Source organism: Triturus cristatus, chromosome 10, assembly GCF_964204655.1.
Source record: "Triturus cristatus chromosome 10, aTriCri1.1, whole genome shotgun sequence".
Classification (NCBI taxonomy): Eukaryota; Metazoa; Chordata; class Amphibia; order Caudata; family Salamandridae; genus Triturus; species Triturus cristatus.
This window is the reverse complement of record NC_140593.1, coordinates 995366910-995386420: the sequence shown is the minus strand read 5'-3', so window position 1 is coordinate 995386420 and position 19511 is coordinate 995366910. Positions and strand designations below refer to the sequence as shown.

The 19511-nt window shown below is 46.1% G+C and overlaps 1 protein-coding gene across 1 annotated transcript in view; it reads right to left on the bottom strand.

Annotated features, from left to right (window-relative positions):
• The window catches only part of MYO15A (myosin XVA), a 1126038-nt gene that overhangs the window by 489333 nt on the left and 617194 nt on the right, over positions 1-19511 (bottom strand). Inside the window, exon 41 of the mRNA XM_085631315.1 lies at positions 19142-19235. Coding sequence (XP_085487441.1) covers positions 19142-19235 — 94 coding nt within the window. The remainder of the gene's footprint in view (positions 1-19141; positions 19236-19511) is intronic.

Below are 19511 nucleotides of genomic sequence, written 5' to 3'. Positions count from 1 at the left end.
GCTTCAGCATCCCACATGGGGCAGTAAGTGCCATATAAATATTGCAATACAGCACAACAAAATAGTTACAATAAATGTTTAGCCACGCCACTGACAACGCACCCACACTTACTGAGCCGACCCATTAAACCCAGGATCAGTTATCATTTGTCAAAGAAAGCAACCATGTTACAACAATAGCATTTTCAAATCTCTGCAACATAAGCTGCTACAGAAACTTTTAACTAAAGCTCTCGTGAAATGGTATGGTGACTATTTGCTTTTTGAGCACAATCAAAGACTAGATAAATATGAACACTTTTTTGAGTATTTACCAAGCAAATAAACGCACTCTAATTCCTCATGGGCATTTAAAACTGAAGAGGATTTGTACTTCTGACTGGAAATGCTGTTCAAAAAAGTCTACCCGGGTTATGCATAGGCATGACTTGCCTCTGGTGCTGGTTCTGTGACATCACACACAACAGGGTACAAACAAGATGGCTATATGATCTATACAATTGTAAACTTGTTAATCGTGGTCAGATTTTTGAAAACATGGTAAACTTTTTAAATAGCACGTTAAAACTTTGCAGTAATCCTGTGCCTGGTATTGAGAACTACCTGATTGGAAATGTCTTCAGGTGCGCACGGATCACATTTCGGTCCAACTTACATCATAAACGCACACCTCTTGCGACTATGTATTTAGAGGTGAGGGCCACAAACCTGAGACCTGTAAGGAATGTTGATTGCGCTTTTCGCATAGGTTTATCTAATGGTAACTTTTTATGAATGCATTTCAGTCCGAGTACTGCAGCGGTGCTTATGGCACACACAGCCCATGTAGGCACCTTTCTGGGGAGAGAAGCTGAAGCCGACCCTTTGCACTTGGTGTCATTCAGTGAAACAATATGGCACATGTTACCGCACTGTCGAACCTAAGCTGGCTGCTCAGGAGGTAGATCATTATCCTAGCAGGGGCGGTTGGATTATCGTCCTAGAAGGGGCGGTTCCTCCATGTGGGCGGAGGACCGTTGTTGGTTGGAGGCGGGCGGGTGGGCGGTCCTGCTGTAGGGCAGGGGAAAAGTGGCTTGTCTCACTGTGAGTGCGCTGATTGTTTGGTTGGCCCCAGGGCCGACCAAACCAGTCATACGCACTCTGCATTTTCTCCATGTAGGCTGCATGCAGCCTACATGGAGAAAATGGCCTCCCCATAGACGCCTGTGTGGTCGGCCACCCAATCACAATGCTGCCATTGCAGTGTTGTGATTGGCTGAGGGGAAGGGAGGGAGGCTGCCTGCTTCTTGCCAGTTGGCACGGTATGCCCAGACGTGGGTCCCTTGCTCACTTTGCCACTGGATTCAAGATAGGCTGGCTGATGAGGGTTATGAACCCGAAACCGGTCCCAGGATGCTTGTTTCCGGTCCAGGGAAGACATGGCTTGGCAGTTCGGGCTGGACTGCTCCCATGAGGCACAGGGTCAGACTGATTTGCATATGGCCATGTCTGAACTGTGGTGGTGGAGTGAGCTAAAGAATGATGATGGATTAAACCCAGATCAGTTGACTGGGGGTGAGTGTTTGATTTGCTCAAACGCTCCGTCCATCATCCCCTTTGGTATCGCTTTGCTTCTTGCCAGTAGCGGAGAAGCAGCGATGACGCAGAGACGAACGGACTGGCTAAGGAAAGGTAAAACTTTTTTTACATTTAAATTACAACTCCCTCCCCGCGCGACCTCCAGCCCCCCCCCCCCCCCACGAGTTATGCCAACCGCGACTGGTCCTAGGGAGAGACGTTGCTCGGGGCCACTGGAATAAATCAGGAGTATCAGGCGAGAAGTTGATTTCTGATCCAGGGGAGGGAGGGGGCACCAGCAGCAATGTCCCTGGCACGCACCTTGGGGATCAGGAGGAAGGGTGCCTGGCCCGCAGGCAAAACTCAAGACCAGGCAGAGGCCTGGCTGCCAGGCCTGCAAAAACAACCTCCTGCAGCCAGAACAACTCTCCTCCATAGTGTGAGCCCTTCAAAGGGGGTTGCACCTGGGACAAAAATGCACACATTCTTTGCTCATTGATTGGCGGTGGGTGAAGCGAGTGAACAAGCCTTGGGAAAGCTAATAGGTCTCACCCACACCAGAGCGATTGGCTTTGCCAATGTCTTTTAGCCATGTTGTACAGCAGCATGGATTTGTAGCATAGCTAAAATTAAAGATTGAGAAAAAGCGCTATGACCCAGCCAGCGGTGGCATGAAATTGCACTTTTTTTAATTCTTCTGGTAGGTGGGGGTAGGAAAGTCAGATAACTGGAGGAAGCGTGCGAGTGCACAGGCAAGACAGACAACAAAATGAAACAAGCATGGGCAAAATCAATAGGTCTAGCCTATGTGAGATTTATTAGTTTTGCAAACGTTTCCTAGTTATGTTGCAAATGGCTGAAAGTAATATAAAAAAGCGGTATGCTTTCCGTGTTATAGCCCTTTTTTCAGTTATGCTGCACCGATAGTTAGCGCTGCTGTACACTATAGCCCCAAAAAATGATATAGTGTCTACAACGGCTGAAATGCTAATGCTATAGAATGGAGAATGCCCTTGCCAAGTTGTTGACAAGTCCAGATTCAGAAAGTTTTAGGACCATACAAAAACTGTAAAACGGTGCCATATAAATGCGCTGAATGTAACTTAAGTTGTAGGTAGACAGAAAAGTCCAATAGGTTACAGATTTTATTACAGTGATGCTTTAGGTTATGTGTCACTTTGGGTGCAATGGTTACAAAAGAAACAAAAAACCACTCCTTGCTGCTCGTTTTTTGTTTTTTTACAATCAACTTTTATTGATTTTGAGCAAGAAAACACCAGTGAACATTCAAACACAGCACCTTACAGTAATGATAGATCGTTGCCACATTATATCTTTGGATTTTCGTACACTTTGCAGTCTATGATCCCATGAGGCCACATACAATATATATAGTCAGTGGAATAGAGCATGACCCAACCATTTGCCCCAAACCTTGCGATGTTTAGCCGGGCATCCACTGGCTTCGTACAGAGGGTTCTCTTGCCCTGCACACCAATCCATCCCTCTGCGCCACTTCGTTATACTAGGTGGGATAGGGTTTTTCCAGTTTGCAGCGATGTCTCTTTTGGCCACCACCATGGCTGTGATAAAGAATAGCTTATCAGCTCTGGACCCATCTAGCCCATCTGTGATCCCCAGGAGCGTGTTCAGTGGATTATGTGGGACCTCCCAACCCTGGACCTCCGTGAGTTCCCTTTCCAAGGTCTCCCAATAATGCGCTAGGAGGGGGCAGGTCCACACCATGTGAAAGAAGTCTGCCTGGTCTTGCTCGCAGCGAGTGCAGGATGCATTTGGCTTCAAGCCAGCACTATGAAGGCGTTTTGGGGTCAAGTAGGCAGCATGTAGGTAGTACAGTTGGACCAGACGGAGCCTGGCTGAGGTGGTGACTGTTTTAGGTACCATCAGTGCGTCCCTCCGATCCCCTTCCTCAAGGGGTCCCACCCAGCCCTCCCATTGACTCTTGAGCCAGTCCAGTGTGGCTGGAGTATTGTTGGTTAGGGAATGATAGATACTTGAGTTTCCTCCCTTCCCCAGATTTCCCATCGTGGTTTGTGCCTCTGGAGGGCTGTATTCTGGCAGTGTTGTGCCGTTTGATATGTGTGTATGGAGGCTGTGGTGTAATTGCAAATATCTGTAGAATTGTGATGAATGTAGGGAGCATCGGGCCTGCAGATCATGGAAAGTGCATATATGGTCGCAAGTCCACACATCCCCCAACTGAGAGAAACCAATCAGGTCCCATGCCCGGAACCCCTTCAATTCACTAACTTCCCTGAGCCAGGTGCCCGCCAGAGCAGTGTGCATTGGGTCAGTTTGTTCATCGAAAGGAAGCGCGCCAGGCCAGGAGAACTGCTCGTGTCACCACAGGCAGGGTTCTGGGTATAGGCCCTCCGTGCATCATCGCCTAGATCCTGGGAAGGCCCAGGTCACTCAGTTCGATTCTGTACGCTGGGTCAGACCAGCCCCCACTAAACAAATCATGCACTGTGAGTAGGCGAGTTGCCAGGTAGTACAGATATAGATTGGTCATGCCTATGCCTCTGTCAAAGGGTGGGGTCCAGCATTAGGATAAGGCCATTCAAGGTCTCCGCCCATCCCATAGAAATTTAGTGGCTAGACTGTCCAGTTCTTTGAACCAGGTCTGTGGGAATTGGAATGGGGTGTTTTGGATCATGTAAAGGAATCTGGGGAGGACCATCAATTTGAAGAGGGAGACTCTCCCTTAGGGTGTTTGACGGCAGTGTTTGCCACTTATGGGGGCCGTCCCTGGCTCTCTTAACTAATGGAGTAACGCTGAGTGACCAGGTGAGGTCAGGGAGCAATGCGACCCAGATTCCCAGGTATTTAAACGATTGCCGCCTGATAGGTTTTGTGGAGTGCCAGTTGAAGCAGTCTCTCGATATGTGTAGAGGGACCAGGACAGACTTGCTTGGATTCAGTCGCAGGCCGGAGACCTGTTCGAAGGAGCACAACGGCTGGAGGCAGTGGGGGCCCGACTAAGCCGGTTCTGCAAGGAAGATTTTGTGTATAAGGCGATTTTGTCTTCCTCAGAGTCTTGCCACTTCCATCCCTAAATTTGGGCGCCGGACCGAATGAGGCATGCCAGGGGCTCAATCACCAGGGCAAAGAAGAGGGGAGAGAGGGGGCAACTCTGCCTCGTTCCCCTCCTAATGGGGAACATCTCCGATAGTGCCCCATTGATGAGCATCCGCACTTCAGGTCGAGAGTACAAGACCTTAAACAGGTTGCGGAAATGTCGGCCAGGCCCATTTCAACCAGTACATCCTCCAAGTATTGCCAATCTACGGAGTCAAAGGCCTTATCGAAATCAATTAGGAGAAGTGCTAGGTATGGAGTTAATAATTGGTGATTTGCCAGACCTGGTGGAGGCGTCGGAGGCAGTGCCTAGTCCCCCGTGATGGCATAAATCCACATTGGTCGGGATGGATCAGTTTGGTGAGGTAGGGTCTCAGTCGGTGGGCGAGGACAGAGACAAATATTTTAACCTCTGTGTTTATGAGAGAGATTGGACGATATGCAGCACAGTTTGATGAGGGTGGCTGTGTTTTAGGAATGACAACGATGGTAGCAGCATCTGTTTCTGGGGGAAATGAGCCCTTCTCAGCGGCTTCAGCAAATATGTCAGAGAGGTGTGGTACAAGTATCTCCCGGTAGGCGGTGTAGTACTCCTGTAGGAGACCGTCAGGGCCTGGAGTTTTACCCGATGTGGTACGTGATATGGCTTCATTGATTTCTTCTCGGGTGATGGGGAGGTCAACTTCGGCTGATTCAGTTGCCTTGAGTCGGGGAGAGGCGGAGGTGTTCCAAGTTGATCAATTCCGAGAGGGAAACCTCAGGGCCTTGCGCTGAGTAGAGCTTACAGTAATAGGTGGCAAAGATCTGGGCCATTGCTGGGGGAGAGCGGTGGATGAGGTCCTCTGAATCCCTGATCTCCTGGATTATGCGGTTAGCCATGGGGTATGTGGACAGTCTATGTAGAATCTTTCCGTTATTATCCCCCCAACCGTACAACCTAGCTACAGAGGATCTCCATAATAACTTGGCAGATTCACTACTCATTTAGTAGTAAAATATAGCAATAATCAGTGTTCAGTGGGTTTCCTAGAGGTTTTGGCCACTGTGCCACTGCACCTGCGGCACCATCCAAATCGTGGCCCTAGCACCTGCAAGGTAGCTGTGCTTGTGACTGTTTGCTTAGTCGTGACATAAAGCAATAATCAGTGTTCAGTGGGTTTCCTAGAGGTTTTGGCCCCTGCACGATTCAAATCAAATCTAAATCCAAATCATATCAAATCCAAATCATGGCCCTAGGGCCTGCAAGGTAACATGAGAAAATCATTTATATCCAGTAATGCATGTATTCCAAAAATGGCAGAGTTGTAGACAGAATCCATAATTATTGTGTAGGTAAACATAAACACAAAAGCTTTCATAAAAATTTCCTTTAACCTTATCCAACTCTCTAAAGTGAGTTGCCACAGATGTCATAAATAATGCATATGGTTTACACATAAAAGTATAGTTAAATTGTGTTACAATGTGCCTGGCTCTTTCGTGTGGAAAGATCTTATCCTGTGCTTGACTGTGAATGGGCCACAAACACTGTAAATTGCCCAAGATCACCATATGTTAAGCTGACGCTCAGACTAAAATGTGGTTTTGTACTTTGTTCCTAAAAAAACAGTTCACAAATTACATTGAATCACCAAAGAAGAGGGATTTTGCAAAAAAAAAAGTGCAAATGTTTTGTGCAGATGAAGAATGAGATACCCTTTGAGACGGCTATGTCTTAAATGAAACTTAAGCCCTTGCCTGCTCATGACGGAACCACTCCGTCATGAGCCACGTGCGCCGTGTGCTCATGAAGGAGTGGTTCCGTCATGCTGCGGCCGTTGCGGCCGCTCCGCCCTCGCGGCGCTGACTCCCTACCTGTGCGGGCGAATAATGCAAGTGGGCGGAGTCGTGACGGAACCACTCCGTCATGAGCACAGCGCGCCCGTGGCTCATGACGGAGTGGTTCCGTCACGAGCATGGCGGCGCCGCGCTCACCCCGAACCCCCCAGCGCCGCGGCAAAATTCGTGCCGCGGCGAAGGGGTTAAAATAAGGGCAGAAGCAGGATCCATGGAGAAAGCACTATGCATCTTTCCTATAAGTGCTCTTATTTTGAAGTCAGCCAAAAGCAAAATAAACAGCAGGCTTCCACGAAAACACAGCTTGACATTTGACCTCGATCTTTGAATGCCCTACAAACCGAGATAAGCACAAGATTTAAAGGCCTGTTGACAGAAATTAAGTTAGTGGAAGGATACAGTGAACACGGCATTCTCATTGGACGGGACAGACTGAACCTGGACAGCATAAAGCAAATAAAGCCAGCAAATGGGAAGCAAGAAAATGTGAGTTACCAACAACAAAGCCAACGGAAAGCAACGGGCAGAATGCCTTCCCATGTCAACTTTCTGAAACTCACCAAGATGTCTTTTGCATACCACACAGCTGTTCTGTATGGTAGGCTAGGACCTACAAAAATTGCAAAGCCAGAAGCAGAAACTCACGTAAGGAAAATAAGAAATGGTGAAGGGAGAGGCAAAAATGTAAGAAGGTAAAGGGTCGATTGCAAGAAACTGGAGGCAGAGCACATGCTAGACGGAAACACGCACCGACCCTGATAATATTGGAAGTTTTCCTTTCACTCCTGATAAACATATAACAACGCCATTGGTTCAGTCATCTCTGTAGACACCCACAGGTTAATGTTCTGTGCTGCTTTCATAGTGTACACATAAGGGCAGCCTGCTTCAGATGTTTATAAATTCAGTGCAAGTGAAAAAAACAATAAATTGAAAAAAAAATCCTTCATTGTATAATTTTGCCATCTTCGTCTCCTTCCTCGTAAATGACAGGGAAATTGAATCGGTGCCCGAGGGCACGAGTGTTCAAGACAATAGAACTATGTAAAATTCACTGTGTTTACTGCAACTTCTGAGCAATTTATTCTGAGTGCTCCATTCTTTTACCTTTAGAGGCTGATATCATTTCTCTGTTTGTGGCGTTCTATGCATGTTTCCCGTCACGTGGCTCTTAAATTAAATTTGATTTAATTTTAAACAAATAGTGCATTCTGAAGGTTTGTTTCAAATTAGCCTCAAGAAGACAAGAGAGGTTGTACGGAGTAATGCATGCTCCTTATGTTAGCGGTAATAACAGAGTAAAGTACAAAACTGTGGATTAGCCTAAAAACAGGGATTATAACAGGGGCGGCTCCTCCGTTGGAGTGGAGGAGCGTCATCCCACTTAAATTAACCTCAAAGATGAAAAATAAAATTACATTTCCTTACCATTTTATTTTTCATCCGAGCGTCCTGATCCGAGCGTCAGGACGGGGCAGGGCCACTGCTGAATGACGGCAACAGGGTGAGCTGTTAATACACTTTTCAAAGTGCGCATATTCCTTTGGCCGGCTGTCTTGCGACGGGCAGCCACACACGCGCAATTTGAAACCTCTAGCCCAGCTATCTTAAGACAGCTGGGTTAGAGTAAGTACAGGCGTCCGGGGCACTAGGGAGCGCCCAGTGAGGAAGCTCCCTCAAATCAGGGCGCTGCTCTCACAGCACCAGGATTGGTGCCCGCACTGCAGCATCCAGTTCCTCAGAAGAGGCTGGGAGAGGAGGACACCGCACCCACCCTCCTCTCCCTGTAGATGCAAGCTCCCTCTGGATTACAACCATAATAGCAGTGAAACGGGAGGGTGTGGGGGTACAGGAAAGCAATGATGGAGGAGGGAGAAAGCAAAAATAAAGGAGAAAGCAAGAACAAAAAAGAAGTACAATGCACACTGCTGAGATGCAGAAACATCTCCCACTCCGAACAAGTATTTTCATCTCGAGGCTCCGTCTGTGAATGTCAGCCGGGCATAAGGAAATGTTTTCAGTCAAAACTCAGAAAACATATTAAACAAGCAGGAATGGGGGAAGCAACAATAGACGGAGGATGCAAGCATCAGTGACAAGGGAAGGGAGGAGGGGCGAGCAAGCAGCAAAGGAGAAGGAGGTAAGCGAAGGGGCAAGAAAGATGAGGCAGCGCAAGGACACTAATCAAACAAAATCAATAAGAACTTGGTCCGCGAGCCACAGAGACAAAAGGAAGTGACATGAGGAACATGGCGGCCAATTAGGAGGCAGTCAAGAAGAGTGAAAATGAAGCCACCAAAAAGTAAGTAATGGGCGTGCTCCAAGCCCTTTACTGTATACAATATCCCTCTCAGCAACAGCGTATGTGCGCTGTCAGGCGAGACCTAAAAACAAAGCTGCCACCTGTGTGTCTGCCTATTCTGCCGATTATATCCTGCGTGTGGTCACCAAGGGTGCTACCTGACATTCCGGAAAACAACAAGGCAAGATGCTGCCCAGAGTCACGTGACCTTCACTTTATCTGGCGGCAAAGAGAGTTGTTAATTCATGTTTCCCTCTGCTACGACAGAGACCATGTGCTCCAGCTTCCACATTACAATCAGAGATCAGGCTTTGGGTCGATTTGAAGCCCCAGATGGCCCGCTATGACCGTAAACACTGACCAAGGCCAGTATGATCACTTGTGACACAGTGAGACAATTAATTTGTCAGAGGCAGGCATCAGAGCAAGCCAATTTTAATACACTCACCTGCTGCTTGGCCTGTTTATTAATGCAGCTGAGGCTGAGCTCTGGCGTTAGCACGGCTCATCGGGGTGTGGTCCCAGAGGTGCTATAAAGCGCGATGAATGCATTTTATTGTGGAGATGCAGACACAAGCACTAAATGAGCTTGTCTAACCCACGGTGTGTGGTATTTGGCAGGGCTGTTATTGCAGTTCTAATGTGCTTGTAAACTGATTAGACAGAAAGGTAGTAGTGTTCCCACACTGGGAATGGACCGCACATCAATCAGATATCAAGCAGATGTCAAAGGGTGCTTGATAAGCCAGAGGCACTTACTACCTTAAAAAGTGCTATAAGCAGAGATGTTTTAATGCATGGGCAAAGTGGGCTCTGGCCCAGGGCCCAAGCCTTTCAGGGGGCCCCCTGACAGTCAGCTCCATTCTCCACAGTTTTGCCCTAATGACCTTGAATATTTCCTAAACAGTTTGTTTTAAATTCTGTTTTCCTTTCATTTATTTCTTATGTACCTGATGTGTGAGAGTCTAGTACAGCCATTTTGCAGAGAAATGTTGTGTTTATGTTTCATGCAATATACATAAAAAACGTTTATTTTAGATCAAAACAAGGCCTAACATATAAAAAATGGGAGGGCGTCACAGAGATTATTTGCAGTAATATTGGTGAGCTGCTGCTGTGTTACAATATTGAAAACACACATAACTATCCCTGAATATTAGATGTAAACACATTCAGGGCCTTATTTATGAGAAGTGATGCATTGCTGTGTGAAAACAGGGATGCGTCACTTCTTAGTGCGCCCTCGTTGCGACATGATGGATGTGTCATATTTACTTTATGACGCATCATGTCGCAAGGAGTTACAGATATGTCAGTATTTCTGACAAATCTGTATGCGCAAAAGTGATGCATTGCTGGGGTGTGTCTGAAAATAGACGCAACTCCAGCAATGTGTCCTTTCACATGGGACAACCCCCATGTGAAAGGGCCTGCATCAGTCTTATGCCTGCTGTGTGGCAGGTGTAAGATATTGAAGCAATGGCGTCCTACAAGTGGCGCACTGAGTTCTCATAGATTTCAATGCGCCACTTCTACGAGGCATTTTGCGGGGCAACACCCACCCTGCATACATTATGCCTGGCGCAGGTATCATGCGGTGCAGGGGTTTACTAAGTGAAGCATCTGCCTAGATGCGTCACTTTGTAAATAGGGCGTAACATTGCACATATTTTATGCTGCCGGTGCGTCACAAAAAGTGACGCACCAGCAGCATAAAAGTGAAGCAAAGCCTCATAAATAAGGTGCTTAGAATTTGGACGAGTGTTCCTTTGCACTGTCAGGGACCTAATGAAATGAAATTGTGTATTTAATAAAGCGCGCAGCTACTCAGACTAGAGAGTCCTGGCGCATGACAGTGGGAGGAAAGCATGCGTAAAAGACCCATCAGTTATCAAAAAGCCAGGTTTTTAAGTTCTTTCATGAAAGAGAGTAGGTCTGTGGTTAGTCTCAGAGACTCAGGGAGGCTATTCCACAATTTTGGGCCTAGAAAGCCGTGGGATCTGCCTCCAATGCGGGCACTGCATATTTTAGGCATGATGGCCAGGTTGGCATTGGAAGAATTTAGGGGTCTAGCTGTTGTTTAGCGATTAACGCGCTTATTTATGTAGCCGGCTCCTAAGCCATGGAAAGCTTTAAAGAAGATGGTCATCGCTTTGAAGCCGATCGGTTCTTTTATGCAGAGAGACTTAAGAATAGGGGTCATACTAGATCTGGGTTTAGGTCTCAGGATGGCTATGGCCGCCGCGTATTGTACCACTTGTAGGCGCTGGATAAGGGATTTGGGAAGACAGAGGTACAAGCTGTTGACATAGTCAAGCTTTGATGTCACCAGAGTCTGCACCACGATCTTTCTGCTCTCAAGCGGTAACAGTGGCAGGAGTTTTTTTTAGCATCCAGAGTATGCCAAAGCAAGTGCCATTTAGATTTTGAATTTGGAAGCACATGGAGAGTGTCTTGTCTATGACAATTCCTACGTTTTTGACTTTCTCCTTTTGAGCGGGCGGGGGCGGCAGATCTTTTGGCCACCAAGCGCTCCAGTCAGGCGTTTATGGATTACCAAAGAAAACAACTTCAGTTTTGTCAGGATTGCACTTCAGCTGATTGATCTTAAGCCAGTTAAAAACCTTTGTGAGGCAAGACCTAATCATTGCCCCGTCAAAGTCGGTTCCTTTTTCACACGTAAAAATCAGCTGAGTGTCATCAGCATAGGAAACAATTTTGGCGCCCTCTTCCTCTACCAGAAATGCAAGGGGGATAGATATATATTAAAAAGGGTAGGACTGAGAATGGAGCCCTGAGGGACACCAACATTCATGGCCGGAACTGGGGATGAGAAAGGGGGGAGCCAGATGTCCTGAGATCTATTTGCCAAGAAGGATGACATCCATTGTAAAGGCGGTCCCCCCCCAGACCGATGTTAGCAAGTCTCTCCGGGAGCCTCTCATGTGGGACCATATCGAAGGCCGCTGAAGTATCAAGCAGTATCAGAACAGTCTTGCCTCCCTGGTCCAGCTTACCCTTGAGAAATTCAGTCACTTCCAGCAGAGCGGACTCCATACTGTAGTTAGCCCTAAAACCGGATTGGGACTCATGAAGGAGCTTCCCATCTTCAATGTGTTTTTGGAGGGCCTTGTTTACATGCTTCTCTAGTACTCTGGAGAGGGTCGGAAGAAGGGAGATTGGCCTGTAGTTGGCAGGGTCCGTCGGTTTGACGTTAGCCTTTTTAACAGTTGAAGAATCTTAGCATTCTTCCATAATTTCTGCATGTTGCCTGAGGAGAGAGAAGCATTAAAGAGCTGGTTTACTGTGGGGTTTATGGTGGGAGCTAATAGGTTCAAGATGTTCCCCGGACATGGGTCAGTAGGAGAGCCAGACTTAATGCTTTGGAGAGGGGTCAGTGACTCTTCAAGCTGAAACTCAGGGAAAGCTAGTAAAGATGTAGGATCCAAGAGGTGAAATTTGCTATTAGAACTTAGGTAGAAGGTCCGTTCTTCCTCTGAGATGTTAGTGAAGGCTTGTTGGATCATGGAGATCTTTTTGTGGAAGAATTCAACTATTTACTTAGGCCATTCTTCAGTGCATGGCCCTTCCTTTGTGCCGGCTCTCAGGGCAGTAAAGGATTTAACTATGCTAAAGATTTCCTTACTCTTATTTTGGGCATTTTCTATCTTGGTTTGAAAGAGGTTTTTCTTGGCTGCCTTCACGAGAATGTAATGAGCTTTTAAGGTGTCTTTATACACCTTCCTGTCCTCAGGTAGATAGGATTTACGCCATTTCCGTTCAATTGTTCCACAATTTCTGTTGCGAGATCTAAGGGAATCGTTAAACCATGGAGCTGGTGGGGCTGACCTCTTTGAGGAGCGGCAAACAACCAGTACCACTGCATCAATGTTGGTTCGGAGCCATGAATCTATTGAGAGGGCGTCCGAGTCGGGGCAGCCAGAAAGCTCTGGTGAGGAACGACCGAGGGCGTCTGCTAACATCGGGATGGATATTTTATGGAACGTCCTGTAATTAGAGACCCTCTGCCCTGTGTTAGCTCAAGGGGCTGTGGCAGAGTTGGGAATGACGAATTTTAATAGGAGGTGGTCAGACCAGGTAATGGGAAGAGGTAGGCTTACTGATATGTCAAAGTTGTGAACTATTTGGTCTAGGGTATGGCCCTTCTCATGGGTGGCCAAAGAAACAGATGGAAACATGTTGCAGGCCTGCAGCGCCTCCAACAAGGAAATTGTTTGAGGGTCTTTTCCATTGTCCATATGTATATTGAAATATCCCAGAATGAGGCAGTTGTATTTTAAGGCCAGGGAGGTGGTGGCTATATTAAGCGTAGTAATAACATTTCCAATAGCACTGGGAGGTCTGTAAATCAGAAATCCAGCTATGCTATGATGGGGGGATAAGGTACAGCAGAAGCCTAAGCAGTCTAGTTTTTTATTGTAAATTATGGCAACACCTCCCTCCTTCCCATTCGATCGGTCCCTCCTAAGAATGTTATAACCCGTAGGGATGGCCGAGGTGATAGTAGGGTTGGAGGCTTCAGACAGCCAGGTCTCAGCGAGAAATAAAAGATCAGACTGTTAGTCTAAAAGTAGGCCATAAATGTATGATTCATGCTTTTGTATAGAGCGACAATTTAAAAGGGTGGCCTTTAAGTCCTCTGTTTTCTTATTGTTTTTACACTTATTGTTGCGTGGGAGGATATTGGGTGCGAGTTTCCTGGGCTGGAGGAGAGTCCAGTTGCACTTATTGCATCGAAAGTCTACCTCCAACCTCGGATCAGTGGCTGTACAGTGACATAATGGTAGCCGCCTAAGGCTAAGCAGTTTTTCCCTATTGCAATATAGTGGAAGAAACTCACCGGAGGGGAACTGGGCAGCATGGCCGGCGCCGAACGCCTCCGGGCGCAGACAGGCTTACCTTCGGCGCCAGCGGCGCGCCCGCTGTGCATGTCCACTTAGCACGTCCGTTTGCATCGGGAATATATAGGCTAATGCCTATGATGCAAACTGGATCGCCAACGCAGCTGAGGAAGCGGAAACTGCATAGGCATAAGTGAGGAGCCCGATAGTAGCCCCAGCCCTCCGCACAATCGGCGTATCAGCCGCGGCGGACCAGGACTGGAGGAAAAGTGAGATGCGAATCGAAGCAGCTAAGGAGGTGTAGGCAAGCAGAATCAAGTAAAGTGCAAGTGCGCATAGGTAGGAGAAATTATTAAAAAGCACAGAGTAATTCAGCCAGACATATACAATTTAAAAAGTAATAAAAACCTAGTAGCAGGGCAGGAAACACTAAATCCTACAGCTATCAGCTGCGCGCATCCGTTTGCATCGGGAATATATAGGCTGATGCCTATGATACAAACTGGATCGCTAGCACAGCTGAGGAAGTCGAAACTGCGTGGGCGGAAGTGAGTAGCCCGATAGTAGCCCCAGGCCTCCACACAATCGGCGTATCAGCAGCAGAGGACCAGGACCGGAGGAAAACCGAAATGCGAATCGGAGCAGCTAAGGAGGTGTTGGCAAGCAGAATCAAGTAAAGTGCAAGGGCGCATAGGTAGGAGAAATTGTTAAAAAGCACAGAGTAATTCAGCCACACATATACAATTTAAAAGGTATTAAAAACGTAGTAGCAGGGCAGGAAACCCTGAATCCTACACCTGTAAGCTGCACATGTCCATTTACATTGGGAATATATAGGCTAATGCCTATGATGCAAACTGGATCGCTAGCGCAGCTGAGGAAGCGGAAACTGCGTGGGAAACAGGGGCTCAAATTAGATCATAAATTCAAAGGTGTCCTGAACAGGGGCCCCCAAAATATGTTTGGCCCAGGGCCCCCCAAATCCTTAAGATGTCCCTGGCTATAAGCAAAGTGAAATCACAAATGCTGGAAAATTGTCTAGAAAGATTGGCTTGGACAGCACTCCCATGTGTAACAGGCTAGGTTATTTGCACTACATGTAAGTTACAGACCAGTAGCAGTATTATAGCTATTATATCCAAAGTTTGTATGTCGCTTGCACGATATCCGCAAAGTTTTCAAAGATGATGAAATGATGATCCAACTAGAGCAGTGGTTCCCAAACTGGGGGCCGCGGACCCCCAGGGGTCCGTGACACATTCCCAGGGGGTCCCCAGGCAGCAGTTTTAAAAGCACTGCAAAGTGCCTTGTATAATCAGCAGTTTTGGGGCAGCAATAAAAGTGTCAAGATAACTCCAGTGATTATTCTACCTGCTGGAGAGAGATGGGGGTTTTCTCCAGTGGCAGCTTTGACTCATCTAAGGAAGTTTAATATGCCTGCTGTAAAGAATGTCTGCAATGCATTTTTTTAAAAGCAGTATTTTGTTTTGTGCGTAGCTCTGAGGGTTCTTGCTTTTGCCATAGAGATTTTTTTGTTATTGTGCAGTTCACAAGTTCAAATCGTAATCTAGCACAGAGAGCTATGAATTGCCATCAAAGCTGCATGTAAACTGCATGGTACAAGTTAGTAAGTTATGCTTTTTCCCAGTCTTTCATTATCCCGATGCTGCTAAAATGTTTATTTGGGTAGAAATAAATCCTTATTATTAAAGTCAACGCTAACCGCTGTGTTATGTTCTGAATCCTGAGTTTGTGCATCTCCAGACCAAGCACTCTAAAAAAATGCCTGCCCGTATGGATAACATGTGAATCCTACACCTTGTAGTCCCCTTTGCCTTATGTAACATTTTCTATTCACTGATTTACACACGTATGATTCATTGTCTCTGTATGTGTGTGATGTAAAGTGCTCTGACACCCTACAGTGGTATGAGAGGTGCTATAAAATAAATTAAATACATGTGACAGTAGGGCTATGGAGAGATGAGAGGCACTGTTGGAGGGTAATAGTGAGGGAATCATTGAAGATTGGCAAACGATTGTTGTATCCTGGTGCATAGTCAGGTCATTATTTACTATGCTTTAAAAGCTAATACAATTCAATATATAATGACAAATGCCCCCTTTGTAGTGGTCAGGCTCACTCACTGCACTTGGTGTGCACTGTACAGGGACTTGTGTGACAACATTTGCCAGAGCAGCTTTAGGTTTCCAGTCCAGCCATTGGCAGGAGCAGGAGCCTCGGGCAGCAAAATAAAACCAAACAATGATAAGTTGCAAGATGCAGCACCAAACTTCCCATTAAGATTTTTCAATTTTTGCAAATATTTTTAATATAAAAATACTAAAATCGTTTGTGTTTATTTTTTCGAATTACAGTTTTAATGTTTGAGATTTAAATCATACAAATTGCTTGGGGGTCCCCGGCTTCCAGTACTGACTCAATGGGGTCCTCAGGAGTGAAAAGTTTGGGAACCACTGAACTAGAGTTCCAGTGTAGTTGATGATTTTAATGTTCTTCAATACATGTTGTATAAAAGAAAACAGCCAACACGTGTTTCTCTGTACACAGTAAGTACAACGACTTTTTCAAGGCCCCTGGAGTAAGGATAGAACTCAATAGATGTACACGAAACGTGGGGTAGTCACAGCACAGGTGACATGGTCAGGTCTACAAGGATGTGTCATGAAAAAGAGTAAATCAACAACAAAAGAGTGAACAAGGGAAGGAGCAAACTAAGAGTAACAGCGTGGGCAAAAACCAAAATAATGTGTTAAAAGAACCCTCACTCACCAACCTAGTTGGTGACATGCTTCATCATCGGGTTCCCACCAGAGAGGCCGAATGCCTCTCTGGTGTGCTGCAACGCCTGAACTACAGCGGAGCTGGTTTTTGAATGAAAAGGGAGTGAAATTTAAAAGGTGAATGGTTTTAACCAATAACCAATTTAATCCTGGTAAACCAAAGACCGAATAAAAACAAGTGAGTTGGACAAAAGCCGGCCAATTAGGTAAGACAGGGCTCGTCCGAATTAAGGGGAGGTCAACATGTTTCAGCTTAACATGCCCAGTCGGCTAAGCATTCATCAGGACCATGTAGAACACCACGGCGGTATGCACACGCTAAGGTGCACCCTAACCAGTGGCGTGTTTAGGCGGTAAAACTCACTGTTCTACCGCAAAGCCATCCTACAAATCAGGGGCTAGTAACGCCTGTAAAAGAAAAACAGACATACCACACATAAAGACATATAGAGACAGACACTTTTTGTCACTTGAATTATTATACTTTACGTTATTCAGGTGAACACATATGGTAGTCCCGTGCTGTGAAGCGGGAGTGGGTGTCAAATAACGATTTGTGGTTATGAAACGCCCACAGTAGAGTGTAGTGCTCTATGAGAGGCAGAGGACCTATAAATATATCGTTATGTTTCGTTAAGGTCCTGCGCACTAGTTGTGCCTGTGAAGAGATCAATAAATATATTGACAGATCGACACGCGATGTGCAGTCGAAAAAGGCTATTTAGCCGTTATGTATGCCGAAAGAAAAGCAGACTCGTGCAAGTGAAATGCATGCTGAAACGAGCGCACGTAGTGTTTGCCAGGCGCCGTTGCTCCAGTGCATGACTGGCAATAAAAGAATGATAAAAACAACAACAGCATGGAAAAAAAGGGGGGGGGGGAAAACCTCTTACTCAGTAAGTTTGTACTGCTTGCGTCATGGGTCCGAGAGGGGGGTAGTGAGATATAGTATCTGTGAGAATAGATAAACAGGAGAACCTTATTTGTCTAGATACTCATAAGCAAACTACACTGGGACCAAAGGGATGCGGTAGTGAAGAATTTCCACTTACTTCCATGCTCGCACACTCCCGCGAAATACCTGGTTCAGTCCTACTCGGCCCGGATATTGGTGAGTGTGGAGCGAACCCGGAAGAAGTACTAGCGCGATCCCGTCACGTGATCTAAACAACGCCCATCACGTGATCTAAACAACGCACGTCAGCGTGTGATGTCATCCGATAGGGCGTGTTGTATCGGACGTGCTCCCATACCTAAGTCAAAAGGGATTGGACCCCAGTGAAGGAAAAGGGAACATTTTTCTTAGATTTCAGGCCCGTTTTTTGTTAAAAAAAAGGAGGAAACTAGGGACAGTGGTGACATGAGGTTTCAGCATGTAAAAAATGCGTAAACATTAAGTGCATTTTCACAGCGAAAACCGCTGACCCTGTACGAGATAACTTGTATTGGCTGATAACTACTAACTGTTTGTGACTGGCACGTTGTGTAAAAAGCATCAGTTGATCATAAGTCTTATGTCAACATAGTAGTTCACCGATATATAAGCTATCTAAAAGATAATCTTGGTGAAAGGCTCAGAGAGAGACACACACCCCCCCCATGATCTGGCGGATGAATGGCAGAGGGATGCAATGAAATCGTAGACTATGCTGCACGGAGGCCATCAGGGTTTTATCCTGGATTGGTGAAATCAGGTCAGCACATCAGTTTTTGAGAACGGAGTTCCACGGGATATTATCATTCAGACCTGAGAGGTGAGTCGAAAGACGATAGACCCATCGTTGTTCTTTCTCAAAGAGTAACTGCTGAGTGTTCGGTCCAGGTTTCAGTTTCTCAATGATTGACCACTTCATGTCATTTGTGGTGTTCTACATGGTCCTGATGAATGCTTAGCCGACTGGGCATGTTAAGCTGAAACATGTTGACCTCCCCTTAATTCGGACGAGCCCTGTCTTACCTAATTGGCCGGCTCTTGTCCAACTCACTTGTTTTTATTCGGTCTTTGGTTTACCAGGATTAAATTGGTTATTGGTTAAAACCATTCACCTTTTAAATTTCATTCCCTTTTCATCCAAAAACCAGCTCCGCTGTAGTTCAGGCGTTGCAGCACACCAGAGAGGCATTCGGCCTCTCTGGTGGGAACCCGATGATGAAGCATGTCACCAACTAGGTTGGTGAGTGAGAGTTCTTTTAACACATTATTTTGGTTTTTGCCCACGCTGTTACTCTTAGTTTGCTCCTTCCCTTGTTCACTCTTTTGTTGTTGATTTACTATAAACCAGGGGGATCAAGAGTGATTTTCCCTCACCCTCTCTTTGTTATTGTCATGAAAAAGAGTGCCTGCGCCTGATAACGCTGACAGCTTGTAAACTGAGTGCGCTGCAAGCAAGCTATTAAAACATCATTTGATGATTTGAAGAATTAGTTCACTGAAACTCTTAATGATGGCTTGGTCCAAATGTGTGAGTGACGTGGTGTACCAAGACCTTTAACTTTCATCAAACTGTCATCAAATGCATTAGCTTGCTGTTCAAAAGCCTCTATAAAACATATGAGCAGCAATCCTGTATTGCATCCTATATTTAAAAGCTAACATCTCTCTCTCCTGATCATAACAACAACTCGCCAAAGAATACAGCATTAGTTAGTGCAAGGCTCAGGAGTCAGAGGCAGAACTTACCAGGACCTGCCGGTCTTTCCCGAGGAAACACAGGAGACATCCCTGGTCGGGTGGATGATCCTTGTCTGCTTGGCAAACCGTTCACAGCTCTTCTCTAACAAGCATCAGTCACAAACACCAAACAAATAAAAATAGATAAGATATTGAAATGTTTCAGCAAAAGAGAAAAAGGTCATTGTAATGTAATTCTTTTTTTTTTACAGAGTTTTATATAGCGCGAACTTGATCCGGTATCGGGTATCAGAGCGCTTTACATTGCACCAGTTGCGTTACATGAGGACACTCTATTTTTTTGTTAGGGAAGATTAAGTGATATGCACAGATTCACAGGATGTTCAGCGTCATTGCTGAGACTCGAACCCGGTTCCCC